Source organism: Musca vetustissima, unplaced genomic scaffold (genome assembly GCF_032173495.1).
Source record: "Musca vetustissima isolate MV318-11 ecotype Yass unplaced genomic scaffold, APGP_CSIRO_Mvet_v1 utg67558, whole genome shotgun sequence".
Classification (NCBI taxonomy): domain Eukaryota; kingdom Metazoa; phylum Arthropoda; class Insecta; order Diptera; family Muscidae; genus Musca; species Musca vetustissima.
Genome location: NW_026887235.1, coordinates 32,513 through 47,230, shown reverse-complemented (window position 1 = coordinate 47,230; position 14,718 = coordinate 32,513). Strand labels below are relative to the sequence as shown.

The window sequence follows — 14,718 nt, the reverse complement described above, 5'->3', positions numbered from 1 at the left end:
GGTGCACCTTTCGGACGAACATATATATGGGAGCTATATCTAAATCTGAACCGATTTTCTTGAATTTCAATAGGGTTCGTCCTTGGGCCAAATAAGTGAGCTGTGCCAAATTTAATCCAAATCGGATCAGAAATGCGACCTGTACCTTGTTCACAATTTAACATCTACAGACGGACAGACGGATGGACGGACTGACGGACATGCATAAATCGTCTCAGAAAGTGATTATATGCATATTCTCAAAAGGAACCATGTGTCTATCTCGTTTCCTTTTGCCGGTTACAAACATATGCACAAAGACTAATACCCTGTACCACAGAGTGGTGAAGGGTATAAAAATCCAAGCCTAAGGATATTCTTTGAATTTTTTAAATATACACGCCTTGGTCTAGGCATTGAAAAATTTATTTATTTTTTTTTCAATTTATTTTCCAATTCAATATTTTGCTTTTATTTTCATTTCGACAAATTTCAGCGAATAATTTAGACCCTTCCATTCTTTCCAGGTAACACCATCCTCAGTATCATGGTCTTCATCTTTATAGGGACCATTTAAATCGCTAAAAATTGAAAAAAATTATTTAAATTTCAAAATACCAAAAAAATTCCTCCCCAAATCTTCCAAAATCCCTACCTTAGAGCACACGTTTTAAACCACCAGGCACTTTTATAAAGTTCAGCACAATTGGTCTCATCATCTTCATCATTGTCGCTATCGAAGGTGGAGAATTTCTGACCCATATAATAGTCCATGCCATCACCTGCCGTGCCACTATAATCACCCAATTCGATAATGGCATATTTCCCCTCCTCTCCCGAAATTCGAAAATTATTGTAATGGGCATAACGGGTATCATTTTCCCAATCTTTCAAAATTATCAGCAGCTCATGAGGCTTCTCCGAGGTTAGTTGGTGTAATTTTTCAAGCCCCATAAAGAATTCACCCCTTTCGGAAGTGCCGAATCCCATACGATATTCAGTCCAGTTTCGATAGAAATCTTCCGTACCATCCTGACGTCTTTGTATGGTGGTCCAATTGGCATACTGCAGTTCTGCCATTTGGGCTAGTTGAGCATTTGATCTGAAAGGAAATGGGGGAGTTAAAGAACACACACACAAATTTTGTCTCTTCTTCTTTTTCCATTAACTAACCTTTTCTCAAGTTCATCAATTCTGAAAAAAGAAAATTTTCAACAAATTAGTGAACAAATTTGGATTCTAAAAATAGATATACCCACTTCTTTTCCAAAATGTCTAGATGATCCCGCACACCTTTTGTTTTCTTCAAAAGGCGTTCTAACTTGTCCTGAATCAATTCCAAGGGATCCTGAGGATAATAAAATATTTAAATTTAAATAGAAAATTTTATTTCTAGATTTTGAAAATTTATTTTTTTAAATTATTTTGAATTTTTTTGAAACATTTTTTTTCAAAATTTTATTTTTTTTTCCAAGATTTTATATATTTTTTCATGATGTCCACTTACCGAATCCTCATTCCCCGATTGTTTTCGACATAAACCATGTCCCACAAAATATAGTATCCCTATTACGAGGTAAATAATTTTCATTATTTTTACGATTAGTTTCAAGCTGCACAACAAGTTTTGAACTGAAATTCAGAAATTCCAAATGCCTGCAACCATATTGGATTTTTTCTTCCGATTGCAAAAAAAAATAATAATTAAATTTCTTATCAGGGTTACGACCAAAGGTCAAAACAGTGATATGATTCTATAATCCACACCTATTTGTAGGTTATGAACAATTAAATCGATCTTTAAAATACTATTAAATATATTTGTATGTATATATGTTTATAATCCCTTATCATTATTAATAAATAATTATAAAATTTAAAAAAAAAATATAAAATTCAGTCAATCGTTAGCTATCTCTCACGGAAGATGAAACATTTTTGGTTGGTAATTCTTGTCGGGTTTCCGACGATCTACGGTACTAAAGTGGATCATTATGGGGTAAATATAAAACGATTTTTTTGGAAAAAATATTTTCAAATTTGTTGTTCCAGATTTCTCCCGATGAAGAGGATATGATTGCTGTGTGGAAAATCTTATTCTCAAAACTTGATGCCCTTTCTAGAGACAATGAAAAACTACGCCTGCAGTTGGGAAATCTAGAAAATCGTATCGAATCATTGGAACATTCCAGTAAAGCACCACAAAATGCCTGGATCAGCATTCTGCGGCGTCAAGATGGTTCGGAGAATTTTTATCGCAACTGGTCGGAATACAAAAGGGGTTTTGGCAATGCCGCACATGGAGAATTTTTCATTGGTCTCGACAGGCTGCATGCGCTGACCAATAACTCAACTCAGGAATTGTTGATAATTCTCAAAGATTGGAATGATGAGATGCGTTATGCCTTCTATGATTATTTTAAGATTGGCAGTGAAAAGGAGTTCTACAGCCTTAAATTGCTCGGAGCATATAGTGGTGATGCTGGAGATGCTTTGCGCGTACATCAGGGCAGAAATTTCTCAACATATGATCAATGGAATGATACTGGTAGTAATTGTGCCACACGCTGGAAGGGGGCATGGTGGTATGCCGTGTGTTATGAAAGGTATTTTTTGTGGAAAATATTTTCCATATTTTGTGTGGAAGATGATGAAAATAATTGCCATTTCTTTTTGTCTAGCCATCTAACTGGTGTCTATAGACCTTCGGATAATTTCACACAACCGGGTGTGGGTTGGCTGAAATGGAAATCTGAATATTCTCTGAAATATGCTGAAATGAAAATACGTTTGAAAATATTTTGAAGAAGAAAAAAAAATGATTATAAATATAAGCACTTAAAAATATTACTCAATAAATAATATTAATTTTAAACCAGTGAGTGGAGCAGGGGCCGACCATATGACACCCTACACAACTTCCACGAAAATCTAACTTTCTGTGGTTATATATTCTGAGCATGAATATTTCGCTATATTTGCACCCTCTTGACCGACTAGAGATCAACAAACATTTCTAATATTCAGTACAGCCCTTCTAATTACTTGTCCAGATTCCCTTCACCGTGGGTTGTGTTATGATGTTCGGCTTTCAATTGTGACCTATAGATCGACCCGAAAAACACAAAAAATGCTATTTTCGGTCCACCTCATCCCAATATTATTATCTGATCATCACCGAAAAATATAGGCGTTGTTCTTGAACATAACTGGATCCTCATGGAAAATTTCAAAGCGATCCGCGCTATATTTCCGCCCTCTAATGTGGTAATGGGTTAGTAAATAATATCTGAATACGTAAGTACCTGTAAATATTTAAGTGTTACTCTTACATCCGACTACATCCGACTACATACGACAACATATTTGGTATCAACCACTCCTCTTGGATATACTATCAACTTCTTGGGTCTATGTCCTTCAGGAGTAAATATATACGCCATAGAATACATAGTTTGTCATTTTTCACACAAAAGTCAGGGTCCATTTAAACCGCTAAATAATGACCGATCTTTATCAAACCAGGCATGCATATTCTCTGTCCCAATCCTGTTCTCCAAATTCGGTTCATATTTGCGGCCTTTAGAGCGACCAGAAAAATCGACAAAAATTAAATATTTGGTCCATATCATCCCCTAACTATTAACCGATCTTTACCAAAAACAATAGGGGTCTTCATGGGCCAAAACCCTTCCTACATGCAAAATTTCGTTAAGATCGGTCCATAACTGTGGTCTGTATCGTGTTTACAAATTATAATGGACAGACGGACGGAGGGACGGACAGGCATACATGTCTATATCGACTCAGCTAGTCTAGATAAGACGATCGGTATACTTAATGGTGGGTCTAGGACCAATATTTCGCGGCGTTACAAACTGTTGGGGCTGCACAAAGCTATAATACCCTGACAACATAGTTGTGTAGGGTATAAAAATCAACCCCTAAAGATATACCCGATTAATTAATTTTTAAATAATCGACGCCTAAAGACATACCCGAAATATGAATCTAAAAAACGACGCCTAAAGATATATCCGAAAAATGAATTGAAAAAAAACGACGACTAAAGATATACCCGAAAAATGAATTTTAAAAAAATCCACGCCTATTTTTTTAATATCCACCCCTAGACGTGTATATAAAAATAATTTTTAAAAAAATCGACGCCTTGGTGTAGACCCTTAAAAATAATTTTTATACCCTTCACCACTCTGTGGTACAGGGCATTATGCCTTTGGGCATATGTTTGTAATAGGTCAAAGGAAACGAGATAGACACATGGTTCCTTTTGAGAACATGCATAGAATCACTTTCTAAGTCGATTTATGCATGTTCGACCATCCGTCCGTCTGTCTGTTTGTCCATGTTAAATTGTAAACAAAGAATAGATCGCTTTTATGATATTCGGCATAGGTCACTTATTTGACCCAAGGACGAACCATACTGAAATTGGGAAAAATCGGTTTAGATTTAGATATAGCTCCCATATATATATATTCCCCCGATTTAATGTAAGCGGTCCCTATATATCTTTCGATTTGCACAAAATTTGGCACAGCGTACTGATTAAAGTCTAGAATGATGTGTGTTAAGTTCAAGAACGATGTGTGCTAGTTTTCGTGATAATCGGTTCAGATTTAGATATAGCTCCCATATATATTTTCGTCCGATTTAAGGTAAATGGTTCATCAAAGTTCTTAAATATCCTTCGATTTGAACGAAATTTGGCGTAGCGTACTGAATAAAGTCGAGAATGATGTGTGTTAAGTTTCTTGAAAATTGCTTCAGATTCAGATATAGCTTCCATATATATTTTCGTCCGATTTAAGGTAAATGGTGTAACAATGTCCCTACATATCTTTCGATTTGCACGAAATTTGACATAGTGTACTGAATTAGGTCTAGAATGATGTTTGTTAGATATAGCTCCCATATATATTTTCGTCCGATTTCATGTAAATGGTGCACCAAAGTCCCTTGATATCTTTCGATTTGCACGAAATTTGGCATAGCGTACTGAATTAGGTTAGAATGATTTGAAAATCGGTTTAGATTCAGATATAGCTTCCATATATATTTTCGTCCGATTTGAGGTAAATGCTGCAGCAAAGTCGCTAAATATCTTTCGATTTGCACGAATTTTGGCATGGGGTACTGAATTAGGTCTAGAATGATGTGTGCCAAGTTTTGTGAAAATCGGTTCAGATTTAGATATAGCTCCCATATATATTTTCGTCCGATTTAAGGTAAATGGTGTACCAAAATCCCAATATATCTTTCGATTTGCACGAAATTTGGCATAGCGTACTGAATAAAGTCGAGAATGATGTGTGTTAAGTTTCTTGAAAATCGCTTCAGATTCAGATATAGCTTCCATATATATTTTCGTCCGATTTATGGTAAATGATATACCAGAGTCACTATATATCTTTCGATTTGTATGAAATTTTGCATGTGGTACTGCATTATGTCTAGAATGATGTGTGTTAAGTTTTCTGAAAATCGGTTCGGGTTTTGATATAGCTCCCATATATATTTTCGTCCGATTTAAGTTAACTGGTGTAGCAAAGTCCCTATATATCTTTCGATTTGAACGAAATTTTGCATGGGGTACTCATTTAGGTCTAGAATGTTGTGTGCCAAGTTTCGAGAAAATCGGCTCAAATTTATATACAGTTCCTATATATATTTTCCTCCGATTTGAGGTAAATGGTATACCATAGTCCCTATATATCTTTCGATTTGCACGAATTTTTGCATGGGGTACTGAATTAGGTCCAGAATGATGTGTGTTAAGTTTCTTGAAAATCGGTTTAGATTCAGATATAGCTCCCATATATATTTTCGTCCGATTTGAGGTAAATAGAGCACCAAAGTTCCTACATATCTCTCGATTTGCACGAAATTTGGCATAGCGTACTGAATTAAGTATAGAATGACGGTTGCTAAGTTTCGTGAAGATCGGTTCAGATTTAGATATAGTTCCCATATATATTTTCGTCCGATTTAAGGTAAATGCTGCAGCAAAGTCCCTAAATATATTTCGATATGCACGAAATTTTGCATAGGGTACTCATTTAGGTCTACAATGATGTGTGTTAAGTTGGTGAAAATCGGTTCAAATTTATATATAGCTCCCATATATATTTTCGTCCGATATAAGGTAAATGGTGTAGCAAAGCCCCTATATATCTTTCGATTTGCACGAAATTTTGCATGGGATACTGAATTAGAATGATGTGTGTTAAGTTTCAGGAAATTCGCTTCAGTTTTAGATATAGCTCCCATATATATTTTCGTCCGATTTAATGTAAATTGTACACCAAAGTTCCTATATATCTTTCAATTTCCACAAAATTTTGCATGGGGTACTGAATTAGGTCTAGAATGACGTTGTTAAGTTCCATGAAAATCAGTTCAGATTTAGACATAGCTCCCATGTATATTTTCGTCCGATTTAATGTAAATAGTGCACCAAAGTCCCTATATATCTTTCGATTTGAACGAAATTTAGCATGGGTTACTGAATTAGGTCTAGAAGGATGAGTGTTAAATTTCGTGAAAATCGGTTGAGATTTAGATATAGCTCCCATATATATTTTCGTCCGATTTAATGTAAATGGTATACCAAAGTCCCTATATATCTTTCGATTTGTACGAAATTTTGCATGGGGTACTCATTTAGGTCTGGAATGACGTGTGCCAAGTTTCGTGAAAATCGGATCAGATTTAAATATGGCTCCCATATATATTTCCGTCCGATTTAATGTAAATTGTACACCAAAGTTCCTATATATCTTTCAATTTCCACAAAATTTAGCATGGGGTACTGAATTAGGTATAGAATGACGTGTGTTAAGTTTCATGAAAATCAGTTCAGATTTAGACATAGCTCCCATATATATTTTCGTCCGATTTAATGTAAATAGTGCACCAAAGTCCCTATATATCTTTCGATTTGAACGAAATTTAGCATGGGGTACTGAATTAGGTCTAGAATGATGTGTGTTAAGTTTCGGTTCAGATTTAGATATAGCTACCATATATATTTTCGTCTGATTTAAGGTAACTGGTGTAGCAAAGTTCCTATATAACATTCGATTTGCACGAAATTTAAATTTCAGATTTAGATATATATTGTTGTCCGATTTCACACAAATTTTTGCATAACGTAGTGAAGTTAGTATAACCTAGAAGTTAGATATAAATTCTGCACCAAACTCCCCAGGTGGGTCCGATTGGCACAAAATTTTGCACAACGTACGGAAGATACTATAACATAACGTGTGGCTAGTTTTGTTGAAATCGGTTCAAATTTAGATATATAACTCCTAGATATACTTTCGTCTGATTTTAGTTAAATGGTACACCAAAGACCCAACGATAGGCCGATTGACACAAAATTTTGCACTTTTTATACCCTTCACCACACTGTGGTACAGGGTATTATGTCTTTGTGCATATGTTTGTAACAGGCAAAAGGAAACGAGATAGACCCATGGTTCCTTTTGAGAATATGCATAGAATCACTTTTTAAGTCGATTTATGCATGTCCGTCTGTCTGTCTGTCCATGTATTTTTGTGAACAAAATACAGGTCGCATTTATGATCCGATTTGAATGAAATTTGGCATAGGTCACTTATTCGGCCCAAGGACGAACCCTATTGAAATTGGGAAAAATCGGTTCAGATTTAGATATAGCTCCCATATATATATTTAACCGATTTAATGTAAACGGTCCCTATATATCCTTCTATTTGCACGAAATTTGGTACAGCCTAATCATTTAGGTCTAGAATGATGCCTGTCAAATTTCGTGAAAATCGGTCCAGATTTAGATATAGCTCCCATATATAGTTTCGTCCGATTTCATGTAAATGGTGCCCCAAAGTCCCTATATATCCTTCGATTTGCACAAAATTTGGCATAACGTACTGAATTAAGCCTAGAGTGATGTATGCCAAGTTTCAAGAAAATCGGTCCAGATTTAGATATAGCTCCCATATATAGTTTCGTCCGATTTCATGTAAATGGTGCCCCAAAGTCCCTATATATCTTTCGATTTGCACGAAATTTGGCATAACGTACTGAATTGAGCCTAGAATGATGCCTGCCAAGTTTCGTGATGCCTGCCAAGTTTCGTGAAAATCGGTCCAGATTTAGATATAGCTCCCATATATAGTTTCGTCCGATTTCATGTAAATGGTGCACCAAAGTCCCTATATATCTTTCGATTTGCACGAAATTTGGCATAACGTACTGAATTAAGCCTAGAGTGATGTCTGCCAAGTTTCAAGAAAATCGGTCCAGATTTAGATATAGCTCCCATATATAGTTTTGACCGATTTCATATAAATGGTGCCCCAAAGTCCCTATATATCATTCGATTTGCACGAAATTTGGCAAAACGTACTGAATTGAGCCTAGAATGATGCCTGCCAAGTTTCGTGAAAATCGGTCCAGATTTAGATATAGCTCCCATATATAGTTTCGTCCGATTTCATGTAAATGGTGCCCCAAGGTCCCTATATATCCTTCGATTTGCACGAAATTTGGCATAACGTACTGAATTGAGCCTAGAGTGATGTCTGCCTTATAGATTGATTTTAAGTAATTTACGCACCTGTGACAAGTGTGTTTGAAATCGCATAATATTTGGATAGAGCTTCCATATATATTTTCGCCCGATTTCAAGTAAATTGGGCATCAAACTCCTCATGTTAGTCAGATTGACATCAAATTTTGCACAACGTACAAAATTGAGCATAGAATTACGTAGTTGCGTTTTCTAGAAGTACAGGCATAGCCCAACGGATGACCTATTTATATTTGTTTGAAGTCGATTTACATACTTTATGGACAGATCTAGGTAGATTCACATTTAGATAAATATCACATATTATATTTCATCCAATTTCATGTTAATTGTCCTGTTTAATATACCCATAGTGGTGAAGGGTATCATATAGTCGGTCCCGTTCGATTTTACTACTTTCCTGACTGGTTAAAAAAGTTACGCCAAAAAATATTTTTTTTAATTATTTCCAACCTTAAATTTATTTACAAATAATTAAAACCTAAAAAAGAATACATAATAAATAAATTAATTAAATTTTAAAAGTATTTATATAATAACGGGATTAAATTTAATTTAAATTTTTAGAATTAAAAAAAAGTATATATTTTATTACAATGGAATAAATTTTAATCCACATCCATTAGCTTAAAATAATTTAATTAAATACGAACTGGAAGAGGATATTAAAATTTTTGTTTTGTCGAATTTATTTATTTTTACCTATTTTAGTTAAATTATTTTTGTCGTTGTTTTTGTTATTGTTTTGTTTTTATTACTATGATAACTAATGATGAGTTTGCTGTTTTTTGTTTTTTTTTTGTTTGGAATTATTTTTATGTAAAATAATTGAGCAGCGTACATTTGACAGTTGTACAATCCGGCAGTGAGGTGAATAAGTAGCATGACAATTTATAATCGTAGATAAATTCACACGTGGGGAAACTATGAAAAAAAAAACAAACACACACATACGGACACACAAAATTAAAAATAGTATACAGTGAGCGCCATAATTGACTACCTACCTTATTGTAAAAAACCAAGTACACTTGAAGTTGCACAGAATGCCATAGGGCTTTTTCAGTTGTTCCTTTTTATTGACAATGGTATTTTGGAGATTATAGCCATCGTAGCGACGCCAGCAGTGATTTAAATCTCCTAAAGAAACCAAAAACAAAAAAATCAATAAAAACCAGTGAGCGGAGCAGTATAGTCGGACGGGGCCGACCATATGATACCCTACACAACTACCACGAAAAGCATACTTTCGGTGGTTCTATATTCTGAGCCTGAGCAATATTTCGTGATATTTGCACCCATTTTATCGATTATAGGTCAACAACTCGTCTTTCTAAGTCTTACATATTTTCCAAAATGTTTTTTCTTGAAGTGAATTTTTACGCCGTACAATAAAAAATTGGTCACTTTAGGTTTTGGTTGATTTGACCCCCGTAAAATTTACCGATCATTATCTAAACAGCCGCTCTAAGTATTTGGTCAGATCCCCTTCACCTTGTAAAATATGTGATGTTCTGTATATAAAAATTGCCTCTAGAGCGACTAGAAAATCTAACAAAATTAACGTTTTCGGTTCATTGCACCCCCTGAATGAAATCTAAACTTCACCGAAAACTATAAGCGTCGTCCTTGACCATAATCAGAACTTCATGTACAATTTCAAAGCGATCAGCACGACACATTGTCACCTTTACTTAATTACGTATAACTCCCGCATCGAAGTACATATAGCCATATAATTGGTATCAATTTGAAGGTCAACAACTCATCTTGGACATATTATCACCATCTGTAGTATATTACCTTCAGGAGCAAGTATATACGCCCCAGAATAAAAATTTTATAATTTTTCACACAAAATGGACCCTGACCATTTGACCCGCTAAACATTGACCGACCTTTATCAAAACACGCATGCTTATTCTTAGGCCCGATCCCCTTCTCCATGTAAAATTTCACGATGTTCGGACCATAACTGCGGCCTCTGGAGCGATCAGAAAACCCGACAAAAATTTAGTATTTGGTCCATTTCATCCCCTAAATATAAACCGATCTTTATCAAAAACAATAGGGGTCTTCATTGGCCAGAACCCATCCTACATGGAAAATTTCGTGAAGATTGGTCCATAACTGTGGCCTGTATAGTGTTTACAAATTATAATGGACAGACGGACGGACGGACGGACGGACACACATGTCTAGATCGACTCAGCTAGTCGAGATATGACGATCGGTATACTTAAAGGTGGGTCTAGGACCAATATTTCGCGGCGTTACAAACTCTTGGGGCTGCACAAAGCTATAATACCCTGACAACATAGTTGTGTAGGGTATAACCAGTGAGGAAAGTAGTAAAATCGGGCGAAAACATATATGGGTGCTATATCTAAATCTGAATCGATTTTCTCGAAACTTGGCAGACATCACTCTAGGCTCAATTCAGTACGTTATGCCAAATTTCGTGCAAATCGAAAGGTATATAGGGACTTTGGTTTACCATTTACCTAAAATCGGACGGAAATATATATGGGAGCTACATCTAAATATGAACCTATTTTCATGAAATTTATCACACATATTTTTAGAATTAATTCAGTAGGCTCTGCAAAATTTAGTACAAATCGAAGTATATATAGGGACTTTGGTGCACTATATACCTAAAATCGGACGAAAAAATATATGGGAGCTATATATAAATCTGAACCGATTTTCACGAAACTTTGCAGACATCACTTTAGGCTCAATTAAGTACGTTATGGCAAATTTCGTGCAAATCGAAAGATATATAGAGACTTTGGTGCACCTTTTACATTAAATCGGACGAAAATATATATGGGAGCTATATCTAAATCTGAACCAATTTTCTCGAAACTAACCACTCATCATTCTAGGCTCAATTCAGTACCTTATGCCACATTTCGTGCAAATCGAAGGATATATAGGGACTTTGGTGCACTATTTACCTAAAATCGGACGAAAATATATATGGGAACTATATCTAAATTTGAACCGATTTACACGAAATGTAACACACATCGTTGTGGACCGAGTTTAGTACACTATGCCAAATTTCGTGCAAATCGAAAGATATATAGGGATTTTGGTGCACCATTTACATTAATTCGGACGAAGATATATATGGGAGCTATATCTAAATCTGAACCGATTTTCACGAAACTTAGCAGACATCATTCTAGGCTTAATTCAGTACGCTGTGCCAAATTTCGTGCAAATCGAAGGATATATAGGGACTTCGGTGTACCATTCGGTCGAATTTATATATGGGAGCTATAACTAAATCTGAACCGCTTTTTCCCAATTTCAATAGGGTTCATCCTTGGGCGAAATAAATTAGCTGTGCCAAATTTCATCGAATTTGGATTATAAATGAGACCTGTACTTTGTTTACAATTTAACGCCAACAGACGGTCAGACGAACTTACGGGTTAGACCCTAAAAATAATTTGTAAAATATCCACGCCTTGGGTTAGACCCTAAAAAAATAATTTTTAAAAGCCTGAGGATACTGTTTAAAAAATAAATTTTAAAAATCCACGCCTGATTATATGTCCAGACAATTAATTTAAAAAATTCCGCCTTTGTCTTTAACTTGAGGTCTATTTGAGAAAAATTCCAAAACTCACGTTTTATATGTCCGCCACGTTCACTGTGATGATAATCCCGACCCTCGAGCGGGCTACCATGTCCATTTGTGGCCTCAACACCAAAACTGCTGCCGCTGCTGCTGCCCACACCTCCTGGACTGTTGCGGGAACCTAATAGGCGGCCAATTCCACCACCATAAAACAGGAAATACCACAGAATTGCCGAGCTTACAACAAAAATTAGTGTCATTAATCTCGCCATTATAAATTTTAGCTATGCAGAAAAAAACCCAATAAATTTTCACAGACACACACACACACTCAGACCCAGAGAGTGGTTCGCGTTAGGTGGTAAATTGCTTTCAAGAGGCTTTTCCTTCTTTAAGCCTATCGAAGCTGTCTTCTTCGTTTCACTTCACGATTTAAAACAAAAAAATTGCGCGATTTTCTAAATATCGTCGTGAGCAGATAGTGTTTAAGCCCAACGATAGATGTCCCCGAACTGAAAACCTGATCATGATGGTTGGGAAAAAAAAAATTCATCCATGTGCAGCAGATCATCACAGCAATAAAAACGGCGACGAAAGAGAGCGAGAGTGAGAATTACCGTTTGGGTGATTTCGATTTAAATATCGGATACCCAACAGCCTAGTTGGTGTTCGTCATCGTGTTGGTGATGCTGCCGTTGCGACTAACATTTCATTTGGTCACAGGGGTTGTTGTAACCCAAACGAGATTTTATGAATGGGTTGGCTGGCTAGCTGTCTGTCTGTTATGAATGAATGTTTGTCGCTGATGACAGGCCGATCATCAGCCTCAGCGTTGATGATGATAAATATTAAACTTGATTTTGTGTTTCATCATTTGTTTCAATTGTAGTGGAAAAGGGAAAATAGAATTGGGGTGTGGACAGTGGGTTTCAGAGGCTTTCAAAATATTTTTTTTAATCCCCGCCTTAGGTTAGACCCTAAAAAATAATGTTTAAAAAATCCACGCCTAAGGTTAGACCCTAAAAAATAATGTTTAAAAAATCCACGCCTTAGGTTAGACCCTAAAAAATAATATTTAAAAAATCCACGCCTTAGGTTAGACCCTAAAAAATAATATTTAAAAAATCCACGCCTTAGGTTAGACCGTAAAAAATAATTTTTAAAAAATTCACGCCTGAAGATATGCTCCAAAAAATAAAATGCTTCAAAATTTTACATTTTTGCTCTACAATGCAAACATATTTTATTTGTTTCATTGTTTTAAGAGCAGGGAGGTGGGGTGAAGAAGGGGGGGGGGGGGTCAGCTGACACCCCCACCATTTGCCACTGAACCAAAAATAACCAAAAAAAAAAGAGTAACAAAATGAAATTATGCGAATGTCAGTTATTTGTTTGATTAACTTTAATTAAATAAAAATGTACATACACATACATACAAACTAACGCACACACACACACTCTCTCAAACATTCACAATTTTTTTGCCATCGTTTACATTGATGCGGTGCTAATGTTAGTTTTCAGCTTTTCATCATCAGCATCGTCATCAGCACCTCCAGAATAGCTGCTGCAGCAGCAGAATTTCGTCCTATCTGGGTGAGGGTCGTACACATTTGTTGTGTTGTTTATTGTTGTAGTCTCAATATTTTTGTTTTTCGTATTTTTTTGCTGTCCAATTTTAAATCCATTATTGCGGGTTTTTATTTTTAGGATTTCATGCGAAAAAAGTTCACTGTGTTTTTTTCTCACTCTGCCATTCAAGTGCAAGAGAATAAATACAAAACTGAACATGATGAGCAGTTGAAATAAATAATCGAAAAAAATGGCAAAAGAAATGACACATAAATGCAAGAACAACTTCAACAAATGGGAAAGTGGGTTAACACTTGGAAAAACAGAAAACAAATATCTTGGATTATATACCAAAGTGCGGAGTTTTCAAAAAAAAAAAAAAAAAAAAAAGAAGTCTACCCTAAGGCGTGAATTTTTGAAAAAATATATTTTTTAAAGTCTACCCTGAAGCGTGGATTTTCTATTTTTTTTTTTAAGTCTACCCTGAGGCGTGGATCTTTTGAAATCTAACGTGGATTTTTTAAAAATTATTTTTTAGGGTTTACTCCAAGGCGTGGCTTGGTTTTTGAAGTCTGTACTAAGGCGTAGATTTCTCAAAAATATTTTTTGAAAATTTTTTTATTAAAAAAAAATATTTTCTGGCATAGCTCAATGCGTGGATTTTTCAAAATATTTTTTCCTACATATCTCAAGGCGTAGACTTTTTACAATTATTTTTCTTGCATACCTCAAGGCGTGCATTTTTCAAAATATTTTTTCCTGCATATCCCAAGGCGTGGATATTTAAAATATTTTTTGTGGAATTTTTAAAATTAAGTTTTCGTTACCTATCCTCATGCGTGGATTTTTTAAAATTATATTTTCAATTTTTTAATGCCTATCTTCAGGCGTGGATCTTTTTAAATTAATTTTTCAATTTTTTAATGCCTATCCTCAGGCGTGGATTTTTTAAAAATAATTTTTCAATGCCTA

The 14,718-nt window shown here is 35.2% G+C and overlaps 3 protein-coding genes across 3 annotated transcripts; 1 reads left to right on the top strand and 2 right to left on the bottom strand.

Moving 5' to 3' along the window:
• Positions 1–630: 630 nt before the first annotated feature.
• On the bottom strand, positions 631–1,570 carry LOC133334815 (angiopoietin-related protein 6-like). The gene is made up of 4 exons (XM_061543131.1): positions 1,487–1,570; positions 1,239–1,327; positions 1,153–1,173; positions 631–1,081 (listed from the first exon to the last, which is right to left on the bottom strand). Exons 1-4 carry the CDS (start codon positions 1,568–1,570, stop codon positions 631–633), a joined length of 645 nt encoding a protein of 214 aa, XP_061399115.1.
• Positions 1,571–1,906: 336 nt separating this feature from the next.
• On the top strand, positions 1,907–2,784 carry LOC133334814 (ryncolin-4-like). Its single transcript, XM_061543130.1, has 3 exons — positions 1,907–1,924; positions 2,032–2,585; positions 2,661–2,784. The coding sequence occupies exons 1-3, from the start codon at positions 1,907–1,909 to the stop codon at positions 2,782–2,784; spliced, it is 696 nt and encodes a 231-aa protein (XP_061399114.1).
• Positions 2,785–9,368: 6,584 nt separating this feature from the next.
• LOC133334813 (uncharacterized) lies at positions 9,369–12,446 on the bottom strand. The gene is made up of 3 exons (XM_061543129.1): positions 12,224–12,446; positions 9,587–9,719; positions 9,369–9,503 (listed from the first exon to the last, which is right to left on the bottom strand). Exons 1-3 carry the CDS (start codon positions 12,444–12,446, stop codon positions 9,395–9,397), a joined length of 465 nt encoding a protein of 154 aa, XP_061399113.1. The 3' UTR covers positions 9,369–9,394.
• Positions 12,447–14,718: the final 2,272 nt, after the last annotated feature.